General features: G+C 44.0%; 1 protein-coding gene across 1 annotated transcript; it reads left to right on the top strand.

Moving 5' to 3' along the window:
• The first annotated feature begins 30 nt into the window (after positions 1 to 30).
• On the top strand, positions 31 to 14,142 carry ND-B16.6 (NADH dehydrogenase (ubiquinone) B16.6 subunit). The gene is made up of 4 exons (XM_086549466.1): positions 31 to 221; positions 9,538 to 9,616; positions 9,930 to 10,038; positions 13,761 to 14,142. Exons 1-4 carry the CDS (start codon positions 134 to 136, stop codon positions 13,929 to 13,931), a joined length of 447 nt encoding a protein of 148 aa, XP_086405592.1. The 5' UTR covers positions 31 to 133; the 3' UTR covers positions 13,932 to 14,142.
• Positions 14,143 to 17,500: the final 3,358 nt, after the last annotated feature.

Raw genomic sequence — 17,500 nt, 5'->3', positions numbered from 1 at the left:
AGACAATGTTGGAAGTAGCAATAATGGACGAGCAGGAGGACACTCGAGCCAATATTCACTAACGCGCGTTGCAAGAGTTGCTAGACACCACCAAGCGCCTCATCTTCCCTCTCCGATCAGCTGAGCCGGGAACATGGCGGCGCCGACACAGGATTTGCCTCCCAAAGGGGGATATGAAGCCATCAATTTTAAGAGAATTCCTGCGAGAACTTATTTCTCGGGTGAGTGAGAATGGTGATGTTTGTTACGGTACGCGAGATACATAAATGTGGCTCGCGAGCAGACTAGAAATCGGGGAATTATGAAGAGGCAGATTGCAAGCCGCCGATGTGTTTACGTGATTTACTTTCTTTAGTAAATGGTTGGGCTTTGCTTCTCTGCCATCCCTTTGATTGCATGAATTTAACCCTCCAAGATTAAGGAAAGGCCTTAGGTGCCGTGCTAGCCAAAGTCCCTACAATCCTCCCATTAGGGCCAAGGTCCCCAAACACAGCCCTTTGGGAGGCTATTAAACCGGACGGAACTCTTCGCTTTTGGCAGAGCTATTATCATGTAGGTAATATTTTAGAACGTGATGGAGATAGAGGGAAAGTAATTTGATGGTGATGAAGAACATGTGAAATAACACAGGTACAAAATAGGTTTATATGAAAATGGTAAAAAATCTAAACTTTGTATCATTACTAATAGAGAAAGCTTTGTTTGGTATAATTGGATAAAGACGCAACCAAACGTAGCAAAAAACTAACCTTATGGCATGACCTAGTTGTAATTATGCCTTGACACTGTAAAACTCTTTTCCTCCGGAAACATAAAATAAATGAGGCATTATTTTGAAATGAATTAAAGATTTAGTAAAGGGAGATGTTTCCACAGCACTGATGAACTGAAAACTGAAAAATATCGACTCTGCACGTGGGCCGACCTTGCCCGGGGAAATACGAAAAAACATAGCTAGTAGGTAATGATGTCACGTGACAATAGTAGCACCAGTATGGAAACAAACGATTTATCCGACAAATTTATTGACCAATAACAGACATTTGAATGGTGAGTATAGGGACTTGCTGTTATTTCAAAATCAGTATAGAGATGGATACTGAGTGTGTAGGTTGTAGATACACGTTGTAGGGCTTTATTGAGTCAGTTCAACGTTTAAACTCTTACGGGACAACCCATGATATGGCCCCTCATACGCTTCCAATTAACCCGTTCCCAACGGGGCCAATCCGGCTTAAATAGACCAAAATTCTGGGACTCTTGAACGCATAAGCCTAACGCATCGGGATTCTCGGCCGCAGTGGCCGCGAGCCAGCGCGCAGCGCTGACTCCTCCTGCACCCCGGGCTGGACAAAGTAACGCGTCCCCGTCGTGTAGCCCAAAAAACACTAGACGTGTTATCTTGTCACCTGTCGTTAACGGGTTAAGGTAAGTAATGCGTACATTCAGATTAAAATGTACCTGCCATGCAGTGGCTTGAAAAAGGGGGGGCCCTGGGGGGGATGGAGCCTCCCCTTGGCTAGAGCATGAAAGAAAGTAGGTTAGGTTTTGTTGCATATGAATATGGCAAAAAGTGTGCTTGAAAAAGAGGGGGTCCAGGGGTGGCTGAAGCCTTCCTCTTGGCCTGGATTAACCTAGGTCTATGGGTGAGGCTTTGATACCGAAAAACTTGTTTAAATCTCCTGCTAGAAATCATTAAGTACTGTTTCGACGCTGATGCATGGGGGGAGGGGAAATGAAACTAGGAAATGAAAGGTTTCCGGAAGAAATGAATATCATAAATGTGCAAAACACAACAAAATCTACCCAAAAATTATTGTTTCGTACCCAGAAAGTTGGTTGTATTTTATTTCTAAATTAACCCATTGCTGACGGGTGTCATGACATACATGACGTAGGAGCTTTGGCCTGATGATGGGCGTCATGACGTAAATGACGTTTGGGGATTTTGGATCACTGTGCTATTTTATTGTGCTGTGGAAAAGGAATGAGTGATGATGGCAATTGCAGTCCTAATTACTGTAATTATCATAATATTAAGGTAACTTAATGTCCAAAACCTAGATGGCACCAGTTTTTCCTAGCACCAGCAGGAGAGAGAGCCTTGAATCGCACTCATCCACAGTCTCTAGCAAGCACTATCTTTATAGAGTGATGGCACTCGGAAAGTTGATAACCTCTTGCTCGAAAGTACTGCTGATGAAGGTTGTGCAGGCAGAAAGAGAAGAGGAAGGTGACTCAATCCATACCCAGTGTCTAAAATGTGCTCCTGTGCCAATATGGATGCCTTTCACTGGCACTCACAGTCACAAGCACAGATTTCATTCCTCATCCCAACCTCTTCATGTTATCTTCATTGTAGGTGGTTATGTTTCTTATTTGTTCATGACAGAACAAAAATATGAAAGTTGCTTTTTGTCCTCCCATAAAACAGCAATACTTCTGTCACACTGATTATAAAGAAAATAATAAGCTGATATGGGTCATATACTATAATTTTAGTCAACTGTAGCCTTGATAAATCCTGTCATATGGCACATATAAGTCTCTAAACACAATAAAACACAAAAAATAAAACAAAAATGGCTCTAGTTTTACTATGAGTGACTGAAAGAGAGTGGGAAGATTCAAATTATGTTGCTTCAATCTGCCTCGCTCTAAAATAAAACCTATCCTGGAGACTGGGCAAGCGAATGTATCCCCGTCTACTAATAATAGATTTAATACAGTACAGCATTGACACCAATGATGAGATAGACCTAGACTTGGACACATGCTCATCCATGGAGCCTAAAGAACTTTGGCTTAGTTTTTGTTTGCCAGGTGGCAATGCATCAAAATGAAGGGTCCAGGATGATATGAAACCTGCTTTTCCTATTGTGAGTGATTTTGAGCATTACCGTTGACATAAATTACTTATTTAACCAATTCACACCGGCTAATGTGCTGACATGTTTCATGTTTTTTGGGTCAGACGCCGGCGATGGGCGTCTGACCAGGTCAGCGGTTGGTGTGAGTGAGTGGACAGCCCAGGCTCGCGGCTAGTGCGACCGAGAATCCCGAGGCGTTAGACTTATGTGTTTGAAAACTCCGGCATTCCGACCATTCAGAGCCGGAACAGCCCCGGCATGAATGGGTTAAAGATGGACAGTTTCCACTTAAAATGAAGATCAAAATTGCTCAAACCCATTTTTTCAGAATGGTACCAGTGATGCTCCACAATCTGGGCCCCAATAGTAGGGGAAGGCAAGAATCGGGGAAATTGGAGAGTAAAATATGAATAATCATAAATAAAATGTCACAGCTGGATTATAATCACCTCCTCCCTGTATTTTTGTTGGGACGAAGGTTGCAGGTTTTGAACAAATTCAAAATAAATTATTTGATATCAAGATATGATATTCGCAATAGCTACTTCAACCTTTATCCTGCACACATAAACAATCGACTGATGTTTTTGCTTTACCTGATGTGCACTTGTTTAGAAAAGAGCCATTTTCAGGTGTATGTACAAAAGACCAAGAATACAAGTATGAAGCCCAATTTTGAAAGCAATTATGGATTATTTAGAGATTTACCCATTATTCTTTCTTCCTCCCTTCACACTAAGGCTGTGAATGTGTTGTGTAACTTGACGCATTGATGAATAGCAGCCTGGATGTGTGATTATTGTGTGTGGCAATTGTGCCAGGTGTCTCCAACAACTGCTTGCCTCACTATGTAGAAAAGCACGTACGCATGAGCGTGCTCTGTCTCTGTCTCTTTCTCTGTCTCAAATTCAAACTCAGGGTAGTTGCTGTTCTGTGGATGAGTCCATGTTGCTTGCCACAAATAGTGGTCATCAGTGTTCTCACCAGGGGACAGTTCAAAGAAATGATTACATGGAGGAAGGCAGGGTGCAAAGACTGCAGGGTTATTAGTAGTGGGTTGCCATTGCAGTTCATGAATACACCCTTTTCATAATGAGAGGTCTTATAAACATCAATGTGATTATCACTATAATCCATCAATGTGATTATCACTATAATCCATCAATGTGATTATCACTATAATCCATCAATGTGATTATCACTATAATCCATCAATGTGATTATCACTATAATCCATCAATGTGATTATCACTATAATCCAAAATCTACCTCACTAGTAAGATGACTTAAATGACTTTCAGAAATTTTGGATCACTGCTATTTTATAGTGCTATGAATAAGGAGTAAGTGATGATGGCAATTGCAGTCATAATTACTTTAATTACCCTAATATTAAGCAAACCTATCATCCAGATGGCACCACTTTTTTCTAGCATCAGCAGGAGACAGAGCCTTGAATGGCACCCATTCACAGTCTCTAGCAAGCACTATCTTTAGAGAGTGATGGCACACAGCAAGTTGATGACCTCTTGCTCTAAATTACCACTGATGAAGGATATGCAGGCAGAATTAGAAGAGGAAGGGGACTCAAACCATATCCAGTATCTAAGATGTGCTCCTGTGCCAATATAGATGGTTTTTACTGTGGCATTGCAAGTCTTAAGCACAGGTTACCTTCCTCTTCCCCACCTCTTCATATTATCTTCATTGTAGGTAGTTCTATGTTTTGTGTTCATTCATGACAGCACGAAAATATGAAAAAATAAAATTGCTTTTTGTTCTCCCATAAGACAGCAATACTTCTATCACACTAAGTATAAAGAAAATAATGAGCTTATATGGATCATATACTATAATTTTAGTCAACTGTAGCCTTGAATACAGCCTGTCATATGGCACATATAAGTCTCTAAACACAATAAAACACAAAAAATAAAACAAAAATGGCTCTAGTTTTACAGTGAGTGACTGAAAGAGAGTGGGAAGATTCAAATTATGTTGCTTCAAGCTGCCTCGCTCTGAAATAAAAAAATATCTTAGAAACTGGGCAAGTGAATCTATCCCCTTACCGCAATGGGTTAAGTAATTACTGAGGGGAAGTTTGTTGCCTTTAGTACTTAGGCTGAGCAGCTGAGCCACTATTGGTGTATCAGTATGTTTTACTATATCCTGTATTCTGACAAATACTGACAAACCTATTCTATGTACATTTTTGAAAGATAGCTTGAACTACTTCCCTACTCGCTGAAAAGTTATCAGGAAGGAGTAAGCTCTTGGTGGTATATACATGGTGGAGTGTGAAGGCCACACATTCTGGTAGATCTAGAGACCACTATTTAATTGAAGGCCATTCTTCACTTTGTTCAGATTATTTTTTGTACCCTTAGTTTTATTTATTCTTTTAGACCATTACATTATCATCTTTTTTCAATCATTATCTAGTTCTCTCTTAAATGATTAGCCTACAATTAGACAAACTTCATAGTCTGGAAAGCCAGTGTCCATATTTGAAAAGCTGTGGTTTGAGTTACAACAGAATCCATGTGAAGCATTCATGCTTAATTAGTTGTAAAGAAAAAAAGGGAATGCAGGAAAATGCCAAATGCCTTTTTCACTGAATTGCCTCTGCAGAGAAATTATACACCACAGCTTGTCAAATAATATGGACACTGATTTCTGGACAGACATGTAAGAAATATAAGTAAATCAATTTATTAATAAATTGATAAATAGATAATTAGATATAACTGATTACTCTTCCTCTTACCTACCCACTTCTATGCAGGGTTGACTTTCCTGATAAGCCATCCCCACATAGCTCAGTCACGTAACTCCTTGCCCGTCATTATTCTCTCTCTCTCAGATCTTCTCTCTCACTGTTCATCCACCTTTGCTTTGGTGAGCCTTTGCTCTACCTACCATGCACCTCTCATTTCCAATACTCTATGTATTCCTTGTTTCTTCCCATATCATTAATTCATGGATTTAATTGACACCTTAGTCACTTTAACTGTAACTAATTCTTTCACTCCTGGTCTTGTCCAACTTTTCTTTTCTGTCAAGTCTCTTTTCCTGCACTTTTGTAGATCATGTTTCTGCTCTATATAACATTATAGGTCTTACCACTGACCTATACAAACCCTGATGTCTTTTCTTGTCACTCTGTGGTTGCACTCTATGAGATAATTCTGCAACCCAAAATATTTTTAAAATTTCATTCTTTAAAAGATTTTCCTAAATTATTACCTCTCCCTCACTCATTGATAAAACTTGGTCACTTTCTTTTCTTCCTACTGATTTATACACCTTTCTCCTCAAAAATTCTCCTCCAATATTCAATCTTTTCCTAACCTGATCCCTACTGGTGCTGCATTGAATGTCATCTGCAAAGGGCATGCCCCATGTGGACTGGTGAAGTCCAACATGGACAGGGATCCAGTTAGTCAATGCTGTGCTGCTTCATACACTAGTTCAGACCTCTATACATGTTCTGTAACAATCCTAATTTTTCTGGCACTCCTTTCTCTCTTGTGCATCGCCCTACTTCTTGCACTCTGTAGTAAGCCTTTTCCAGGTTTATAAAAACCTTGTGCAGTCCCTTCATCTTTCCCTGATGTTTTTCCATTTTCTTTCCGAGTGCAAATGCTATATCCACAGTCCCTATGCCTGGCACAAAACTAAACTTTTCCCCTATTGCCGTATCCTCTTCAGATATGGGACATTAATTTATTTCCTCTGTAGTTTCAACAATCCTGGATATTGCCCTTCTCCTTGTAGATAGTTTTATCTCTCCACCCCTTTGGCATTTGCCCCTCATGATAGATCTTTTTCATCAAATCCCAGAGCATATCTACTCCCTCTTCTCCTAGCCCATTGGCACTGGGTAATGTCCTTTCATGTCATGATCTCTTCCTCAAAATGTATGTTTTAGATTATTATGAGTATATAATCATAGGCACATTTTTATTCACTTCAGAAAATAACATAAATAAATACAAAAACATATTATCACCCTGTTGAAGCGGGCAGGTGAAAAGCCCTCATAGAAGCGCAGCATGGCAATGTGCCATGAGAGGTATCGCGTTTAGTCACCACTTGTTTGTTATCTAGCCGGCTAGAGTGGTTAATAGAAGCCATGGCAGGAATGGGATAGACATTTGCAAAAATATTATCAGGTCTAGTTGCCTTGCCTTTCTATTTTCTTGGTGCTTTCACAATTTCTAATTTGCCTATATCTGGTGTTAAACCATAGTTTGCTACTCCATCATCAAGGGACATCCTAATTCTAGGATTCTCCCCATTTAGCAGATGCTTGAAATATCTTTCCTTGATCTTTTCCTTGTCCATTGGAACCATTCCTTGCCTGTCCTTAATCTGTTTTATGTGAGTAAGATCCTTTTATACTTTATCCCAAGCCATTGCTACTCTTTGAAGATTTCTGTTTCCTCCCAGTGTTTCCAGCTCTTCCTCCAACTTTTTCCATACCAAGGCCTTTGCTTACGCACCTTATTTGCCTATTTACATGTTTCTCTTTCTTCCTGCAAGTCGAATGATGCCCATTTCTTCATAGCCTCTTTTTTTTGCCTTAACTGTTGCTTGCACCTCTTCCATCCACCAAATTTACTATTCTTCCGGAGGGCCTTTCCCAGATGTTTTACTTAGTACTATCTTGGCCACCTCTTTAATCCCCTTTGCTATTCACTCCCCATGATTCTTGCACTCCCTCAGATGGTCTTTTTCTGTCTAACACTCTCTTTAAATTCTCTTTTTTAGCTTCTGACCCTGCCATACCCAAGCTTTCTTTTCTTTCCACCCTTAACCCATTGCTGACGGGGGATAGATTTGCTTACACAGGCTCCAGGATGAGTTTTATTTCTGATCAAGGCAGCTTCTGCAACATAATTTGATTTTTCCCACTCCCTTTTAGTCACTCATTGCAGAGCTAGAGACATTTTTGTGTTTTGTTTTTTTGTGTGTTTTACTATTTTTAGAAATTTATATCTGTCATATCACAGGCTCCATCAATTCTGCAGTTGACTAAAATTGTAGTTCAGGGTCCATATCAACTCATTTTTTTTCTTTACACTCAATGTGATAGAAGTATTACTGTTTTAGGGGGGACAAAAAAACAACTTTATTTTTTCGTATTTCTGTGCTGTCATGAACAAACACGAAACTTATAACCATCCAAAATGAAGAGGTTGGGAAGAGGAAGGAAACTTGTGCTTTTGACAGTGAGTGCCACAATAAAAGGCATCCATACTGGCACAGGGTCACATTGTATGCATTGGGCATGGTGTGAGTCACCTTCCTCCTCTCGTTCTGCCTGCACATCTTTCATCTGCGGTACTTTAGAGCAAGAGGTCGGGAACTTGCGATGTGCCATCACTCTACAGAGATAGTGCTTGCTAGAGACCGTAGATGGGTGCCATTCAAGGCTCTCTCTCCTGCTGGTGCTAGAAGAAAGTGGTGCCATCTAGGTTTTGTAAGTGAGTTGAAAACCATTTTGCTTATTATTACGGCAGTTATAATAATTATGACTGCAATTGTCAACATCACTCACTCATTACTTATAGTACAATAAAATAACATAGTGATCCAGAATCCCCGAACGCCATGACGCCCATTGTCAGGCAAGAGGTCCTGCATCATGTATGACAAAAAAACACGTCATCCGTCGTTAACGGGTTAAATTCCCAGTCTAGTACCAATGCTTTGTGTTGTGTTGCCACATTTTCCCCATTTATTACCTTACAATTCTTTATTTCCCTCATGTGTTGTTATCTACATATTAGAAAGTCAATCTCACTTTTTCCTGTATTTGTCCTGTATTTCACAAACTGGCTATCTTTCTTCTGAAAGAAGCTGTTACATATTGCCATTTCAAAAACTGCAGTGAAGTCCACCAACCTCTCTCCCTCCTCATTTCTCTCTTATACCCATACCTCTATGTATTTTTCCATCCACTTCACTAATGATATAAGGAAATTGAAGTTCATTTCATTAGTAGTAAAAGAAAAAAAAAAAAAATAATAATGATAATTGATATGTATACACAGTGCTTATTAATAAACCCCTGAGAGATGCACCATATATGGTATGATATAGAAATGCATTAAACAATCACTTCTATCTGCTGATTCAATTTGGAAAAAAAAAAAATATATGCATGTTTTAAAGCTACTGGTCAAATTCTACATGATTTCTGACATTCCAACAAAGCAAATCTTTCCTCTTTCATTGTTCCTCTGGCATCCGTAGGGGGTACCCCAACCTGAAGATCACTTTGTTCCTTGCTAGTCAGTTTAGAGATAGATTGATAAACAGGTAAAAAAGAAATATCAATTTTTGTAGATAAGATATCTTGTGATTTTGAATATGAATGATAGATTTAGTGTCTGGTAAGACATGAATGGGCTAGAAATAAGATACCAAAATTATTTTACTGCCATTTCAAGAAGATACCAAAATCATTTTTATTTTATTGATGAATGTGCCTGACAATGTTTTATTGTCTTGTGAGGTACATAGCAAACCATGAATTTTCTTTGTCCAGTTTGAGATAATGGGCATTTAGGATTTTTAAACAGTGATGTGATAGGTATGTATACTTGAGACTTTAACAAGCATAAATGTTAGAGAAACTAATGGTGCTGTTACTTTTCAGGGAGGCAGATGTTTGCTGGTTTCTCTCTCATGACTGCTGTTGCTGGATACTTTTATTACCGCACATACAAGAAGATTAGGTAAGCATCTTTCACCTTCAACGTGTTAACCCTTTCCTGACGGGGCACGCGCTACGCAAAAAACCCTATGCCGGGCCTTTGCAATATTGCATTGGAAACGTCACACTGGCATGACGCCCTGGCATCGTGAATTTAGCTGTGTCACAAGGGTGTGATGTACCGTCGTCATAGGGTTAATAATTGTCATTATTATTATTTTTATACTTTTATGAGAAATATAGGAGTGCTCTGCATACTTCACCTTGTGGTTGTCAAAAGAAGGAGTCTTTAATTAATTTCCACACAATTTTAAATCCTACCACTAATATTACAGGATTGAAGAGGTTGAGATGAGAAGTGCCAGCTTGGCACTGGAGCCACTTCTCCTGGCTGAAAGAGACAGGGAATTCCTCAAGCAGCTTCGGAAGAACAGAGAAGAAGAGGTTAGTAAAAGTATTCCTCTGTGATTATTAGGCCATTGCACACAGGGATAGATTTGCTTGCCCAGTACCCAGAATGGGTATTAGAGCCACCTATGTGGCATTTCAGATAGATTTTATTTCAGAGCGAGGCAGCTTCACACGACATATCGCGACCTTTCCCAGTGTAAAACTAGAGCCATTTTTTGTGTTCTACTGTATTGTGTGAATTATGTGTGTCATATGACAGGCTCAGTTAATGTTGCAGTTGACTAAACTGCCAAGCTGTGCCTCTGTGCTTTTCACCCACCTGGAGGGATGATAGGAGGTTTTCGTATTTGTTCACAATATTTTTATGTAACCATGTAAAATGTGTGTTTAGCAGGAGTGATATATTCCCATAATGTGATATCACATCATCTGGTGTGAATAATTTGACAATTGGCAATATTGATATAATTTGTTTTAAAGATTATGGAATGATATAAAGTTTCATTTGTTGATACAATTCATCATTTACGTGTCAAAATCAATGTTATCCACAAATAAGAAAACTGAAATGAGATGTAAATATGATTTTTATATTACATGATCATGCAAGATGAACTTCATGGTAGGGAGGTGTGAAGTAATTAAGTTGGTCCGGAGTTGAACGTGAAGAGTGATATTGGTAAGGCTTGCGGGTGACCGAGAGGTGTAACTTTGTACTATTTAAGGGGCACTGGGGGAGTGGGGGGTGGTGGTGTAGGAGAGTTGAGGGGGGGAGGGGGATGGGAGGGGGAGGGGGAGGGGGAGGGGGAAGGGGAAGGGGGAGGGGGGGGGAGGGGGAGGGGGAGGGGGAGGGGGAGGGGGAGGGGGGGGGGGGGGGGGAGGGGGAGGGGGAGGGGGAGGGGGAGGGGGAGGGGGAGGGGGAGGGGGAGGGGGAGGGGGAGGGGGAGGGGGAGGGGGAGGGGGAGGGGGATGGGGATGGGGAGGGGGAGGGGGAGGGGGAGGGGGGGGGGGAGGGGGAGGGGGAGGGGGAGGGGGAGGGGGAGGGGGAGGGGGAGGGGGAGGGGGAGGGGGAGGGGGAGGGGGAGGGGGAGGGGGAGGGGGAGGGTGAGGGTGAGGGGGATGGGGAAGGGGAGGGGGAGTGAGAGGGGGAAGGGAAAGGGGAGGGGGAGGGTGAGGGTGAGGGGGAGGGGGAGGGGGAGGGGGAGGGGGAGGGGGAGGGGGAGGGGGAGGGGGAGGGGGAGGGGGAGGGGGAGGGGGAGGGGGAGGGGGAGGGGGAGGGGGAGAGGGAGTGGGAGGGGGAGGGGGAGGGGGAGGGGGAGGGGGAGGGGGAGGGGGAGGGTGAGGGGGAGGGGGAGGGGGAGGGGGAGGGGGAGGGGGAGGGGGAGGGGGAGGGGGAGGGGGAGGGGGAGGGGGAGGGGGAGGGGGAGGGGGAGGGGGAGGGGGAGGGGGAGGGGGAGGGGGAGGGGGAGGGGGAGGGGTAGAGGGAGAGGGAGAGGGAGAGGGAGGGGGAGGGGGAGGGGGAGGGGGAGGGGGAGGGGGAGGGGAGGGGGAGGGGAGGGGGAGGGGGAGGGGGAGGGGGAGGGGGAGGGGGAGGGGGAGGGGGAGGGGGAGGGGGATGGGGAGGGGGAGGGGGAGGGGGAGGGGGAGGGGGAGGGGGAGGGGGAGGGGGAGGGGGAGGGGGAGGGGGAGGGGGAGGGGGAGGGGGAGGGGGAGGGGGAGGGGGAGGGGGGGGGGGGGGGGGGGGGGGGGTGGGGGGGGGAGGGGGAGGGGGAGGGGGAGGGGGAGGGGGAGGGGGAGGGGGAGGGGGAGGGGGAGGGGGAGGGGGAGGGGGAGGGGGAGGGGGAGGGGGAGGTGGAGGTGGAGGGGGAGGGGGAGGGGGAGGGGGAGGGGGAGGGGGAGGGGGAGGGGGAGGGGGAGGGGGAGGGGGAGGGGGAGGGGGAGGGGGAGGGGGAGGTGGAGGGGGAGGGGGAGGGGGAGGGGGAGGGGGAGGGGGAGGGGGAGGGGGAGGGGGAGGGGGAGGGGGAGGGGGAGGGGGAGGGGGAGGGGGAGGGGGAGGGGGAGGGGGAGGGGGAGGGGGAGGGGGAGGGGGGGGGGGAGGGGGAGGGGGAGGGGGAGGGGGGGGGGGAGGGGGAGGGGGAGGGGGAGGGGGAGGGGGAGGGGGAGGGGGAGGGGGAGGGGGAGGGGGAGGGGGAGGGGGAGGGGGAGGGGGAGGGGGATGGGGAGGGGGAGGGGGAGGGGGAGGGGCAGGGGGAGGGGGAGGGGGAGGGGGAGGGGGAGGGGGAGGGGGAGGGGGAGGGGGGGGGGGAGGGGGCGGGGGAGGGGGAGGGGGAGGGGGAGGGGGAGGGGGAGGGGGAGGGGGAGGGGGAGGGGGAGGGGGAGGGGGAGGGGGAGGGGGAGGGGGAGGGGGAGGGGGAGGGGGAGGGGGAGGGGGAGGGGGAGGGGGAGGGGGAGGGGGAGGGGGAGGGGGAGGTGGAGGGGGAGGGGGAGGGGGAGGGGGAGGGGGAGGGGGAGGGGGAGGGGGAGGGGGAGGGGGAGGGGGAGGGGGAGGGGGAGGGGGAGGGGGAGGGGGAGGGGGAGGGGGAGGGGGAGGGGGGGGGGGAGGGGGAGGGGGAGGGGGAGGTTTGGCCAAACTTCTTACTTCTTAGATTTGTGATAGCGTTGTTGCACTGAGTGTACAGCATATATGCCGCCTTTATGGAGGAAAGACTAAACTATAGGAATTGTTTGTCTAAACATTGTCATAGCCATACCAGTACCCTCATGTCTCATATGATGAAACACACACAAAAAAAACATTATTTTACAGTATTCTAATGTATAAATGAGCAGGAGTTGGGCAGAAAACACAGTTGTGAGGCAAAACATGAGTGTCCCTTGTTCTACCAAACCTACAGAATGGCAGATACATGTCAATTACACAAGCCAGTTGGCAATGGGTTAAGATAAAGATAAAAACATAAAAAATTATAAGAGGTCAGGAACTTGCTCTCTGCCATTGTTTTCTAAAGATAGTGCTTGCGAGAGACTGGATGAGTGCCATTCAAAGCTCTCTCTTCTGCTAGTGCTAGAAGAAAATGGTGCCATCTAGGTTTGGATTTTAGGTGAAACCCATTTTGCTCAATATTATGGTAATTATAATAATTATGACTGCACTCCAAAATCCCCAAATGTTGCTTACTTCATGACACCCAGTCTCAGTGGGTTAAGGCATAATGTATGCTAATATGAGGATTTTTTTTTTTTCTACTTTAAATGACTATGGTGTTGATGTTTATTATTTTGCTTTACCTCACCTGTTTAACTTTGCACTGTTGTTACAATATTTTAACACATTCCCATTAGTAAATGCAAAGAACCTGACCTGTTTCAGAGGCATTTTGAACCCATGTGTGCTGTGTGTTTTGACACAGCCAACTAAGGATATTTGCACCACATGCGCCCTCCCACTATATAAGTTGAAAAACTTCAGGAATACATAATGGTAATTTTACTGATCTTAAAATTACCATTGATGTTTGTTGAGCCAAATCAAATGAAATTGTTAAAAAGATTCTATCTTTGTTGAGAGTTGTGATGGTGACCTGGCACATTATAGTGTGTAAAAAGTAGGAGGGCCAACCTCAAGGCCAGCCCAGATTCATGAGTCAGGCCCCCATACAAATGTCACTAGGTAGAGGTAATATTTTGCATTATGGTTTCTGTGAACGACAGTGTTTATTGTGATTGACTTATTCACGTCTCTTGTTTCTCTTTAGGAAAAGCTAATGTCTGGTGTTGAAGGCTGGGAAGTTGGCAAGCTTTATGGGGAACCCATTTACAAGACAGTCTCCAAGGAGCGCTTCATTGACCCCATCGTGCAGGAGTACTATGCCCATGGCCCCACACGGTCCTTCACACGACACTCACTCTTCTCCCTCTGGTCATAATCCCCCATTTTGCATAGCCTGTCATTCAGATACTATGGGGAGAAGAATCCTGATGTGACCATTTTATTTATGTATTCTCAGTTTTATAAATCTTGTAAATATGGTAAATAGTGCAGAGCAAGTGAGGATATACCTGTGAAATATCTGTTATTAATGATAAAACTGGCAATTTTCATGAACTCTGTAGTTCATAGTAAATGTTTAAATCTGATGGTTTTATCTTTGATTACCCTTTACAAGAGTGAATGTGTTTGATATCAGTCATTATAAAAGAGAATGATATGATAGTCATAGTTGCTGTCACTTCTTCCTTTTGGTAAATCTTGCATCACGATAACAAGCTACAGAAGCTAAATGAAAACCTCCATTTGACAAGTTGACATTTTTTAAGACAGCAAAAAAGGACAGATTTCTTAGAACGTTTACCAGAAGTCGTAGTTATGAATGAAGAAAATAACCCCCAGACATTAATTTTATGTTATGGTACCTAAAACAAATTGATATGCATTCTAAAATTCTTTTGTCCAGTTAGCAGATAATGGTATACTTCTTCATATTGTTATATATAATTCTAAGTATACCCCTTCATACTTCTGGTAAATTATTTTACCTATAAATTGACTAAATCATGTTTAGAACAATATTACTTGAGTGTATTGATGCCTGCTAATAACTCATAGCACAATTTGCTGTAGCCTCTTATTGTAGTTTTTATATTTACTGAATTTATTTAATTTACTGATAACAAGAAAAGTATAATTATTGACAAGACATTGGAATGGATGCCCCTGGAGTGCCAGTAATCATTAATGGACTTCATAAGGCTGGGCTATTCTGCATTCACATAGGAAATGTACATTACCATTTACATAAAGTGTAGGCAAAATTTTAAAATAAAATTTTTGTAATGGTAACAAACCACCATCTCAAGCTGCTGTGATAGACATATAAATTGGTTTAATATCCGGAAGAATCTGGTTAGAATTGTAGTTGTGTGACCAATAAATTATAGGTTATCACCAAGTTACACATCTATTTAATTCAGAAATCAAAACAATTCAACTATAATCTATCAAACACAATTGAAAAAGTCTTAGAGAATTCTGGAGTTGAAAGAAGAAAATGTGTTAGGCATTTTCGATAGATTCAATATAAATAAGTTTCAGCTTGTCATTGAAGAGGAATTATTAAGTGTTCAACTCTTGCTGTGTGAAGACCTAACTTTCGGCATGCCCCAAACTGGGTCAAGCAGCCCGAGAATGAGACCTACCTTCATCTGCAAGCATCATTATTTCCCTGGACTGTAAGTGGTTATCAGAGGCTTTTCTCTCCGTAAAGGAACAAATGACTACTCCCGAGTTTTAGTTGATAGCCTTGATAGTCAGCGTAGGTCCTCTAGAATAGTCAAGTTATATTCTCCCTCTTTCTCTCTGTCTCTATATTTTTCTTCTCCCTTTTAAAGTCATCTGAAAATGAATCGGTTCAGATAGTTTACAAGATGGATTATATATGGCATAGATCCAGCTTCTTTTCCCTCCTCTCTCCTCCCCTTCCTATCTTCTTTTCTTTTTCTTTCACCTATCTCTCTTTTTTCTCTTTTTATTTAAAAAGATATTTTAATATATCTTTCCCCTTCATCCTCTCCTCCCTTTCGGCCTGTCCTGTCCTTTCCTTTACTTTCCTTTTATCTCCCCTCCTTTCCTCTCATCTCTTGCCCTCTTCTTTCCTCTCCTCTCCTCTCCCCTCTTTTCCTCTTCTCTCCTGCCCTCTGCTTTCCTCTCCTCCCTTTGCTCTCCTTTCCTCTCCTCTCGTCCTCTCTTCTCCTTTCCTCTTCTCTCCTGCCCTCTGCTTTCCTTTCCTCCCTTTGCTCTCCTTTCCTCTCCTCTCGTCCTCTCTTCTCCTTTCCTTTTCTCTCCTCCCTTTGCTCTCCTTTCTTCTCCTCACCTCTCCTCTCCTTTCCTTCCCTCTCCTCCTTTTGCTCTGCTTTCCTCTCCTCACCCCTCCTCTCCTGCCCTGTCCTTTCCTTTCCTTTTTTCTCCTCACCTCTCCTTTCCTTTCCTTTCCTTTCCTCTTCTCACCTCTCCTCTCCTTTCCTTCCTTTTCCTATCCTATCCTTTGCTCTCCTTTGCTCTCCTCACCACTCCTATCCTCTCCTCTCCTCTACTTTACTCTTCCTTTCCTTTTTCTCTGGTTCTCTCCTTTCCTCTCCTCTCATCCTCACCTTTCCCCTCCCTTCCTTTCCTCCCCTCTCCTCTCCTTTCCTTCCTTGTCCTCTCTTCTCGTCCTTTCCTTTCCTCTCCTCTCCTTTCCTCTCCTCTCGTCATCTCCTTCACTCTCGTCCTCTCCTCACCTCCCGTCCTCTTTTTTTCTGTAGAAGTTTGAGTGGCTAATCTACAAGAAGAATGTTGGTGTAGGGCTTAGCGGCGTGAAGAAGATAGCTGATGCAGTTTAGTTCATTTATTGCTTCCGTTTGAAGTGTGTTGTAGTGAGGGCTGCTCCTTTTCCGAGGAGCGAGATGTTGCTTCTATGCTCTCCGGGAACAGACTTTGTACCACAATGTAAGATTTACCTAAGGATGTATGTGAATCACGTCTGTGACATTGGAACATGGTGAGGGAAGTATTGTATCAGTACTTAGATCTTGCGAAGGGAAGGACGAAACAGCACTGGTGTGTCTGACGTGACAGTAAGAGAGGAGTAAACAGATGGGTGAAGCAACGAGCGTACGAATATGTATGTATATATGTGCGTGTGGTAAGATATATAAGAAACAAATAGAATAACATGGAAGATAATACAAGTCGTATTGGTGAGTACATCATATTTAATACAATAGCGAAAGCATAAATGTACAAGTAATATTCAATGGACAGAATAACAAAGATATCAAACAAAATATAAATACAAATGGATATGGCAAGGTTACACTTTCCTCTCCTTTCCTTTCCCCTCCTCTCGTCCTCTCCTGCCTTTCCTCTCCTCTCGTCCTCTCCTGCCTTTCCTCTCCTCTCGTCCTCTCCTGCCTTTCCCCTCCTCTCGTCCTCTCCTGCCTTTCCTCTCCTCTCGTCCTCTCCCCTTATATTCTTCTCTCCTCTCCTATTTATTTCCCTCTCCCCCCCCACTACCCCCCTCCCTCTTGCTTCTCTATACATTTATCAAAAGGTGTCTATGTGTACCCACTCATCCCCCCCCCACACACACTCTCTTTTTAAAGAGTTTCCCTTCCTCTTCCCTTCGTCGGGGTCGCTCCCCTATCTCAATTTCGGAATTTAGTCTTTGTGGCTTATTTTCAAATGTAGACGAACGATTCAGACCATCAACCATTGACCAGGCCATTTTGTTTTACTTTCGTCCTACATAATTAAGTTAGCGAGGGGACTGCATCTACTCTATTCTCCTGTGTCATAAAAGGCAGTTTAATGGAGAAGTTTATTGCGGCGTCTGTGGATCTCTGTTTTCACGTTCTGTGGTTTGTATTTCACGTGAGTGTGCTGTAAGGGACCTCAACTTCCCCTTGAGTTTCTCTCTCTTGTTTTCATTTTTATTGTATTGTTTGGCGCAGTTTATTT

The sequence above is a fragment of the Penaeus japonicus genome, unplaced genomic scaffold (genome assembly GCF_977035675.1).
Source record: "Penaeus japonicus unplaced genomic scaffold, GWHDUDI00000001_assembly GWHDUDI00000022, whole genome shotgun sequence".
NCBI classification, from domain to species: Eukaryota; Metazoa; Arthropoda; class Malacostraca; order Decapoda; family Penaeidae; genus Penaeus; species Penaeus japonicus.
This window is presented reverse-complemented; position numbering and strand designations above follow the sequence as displayed.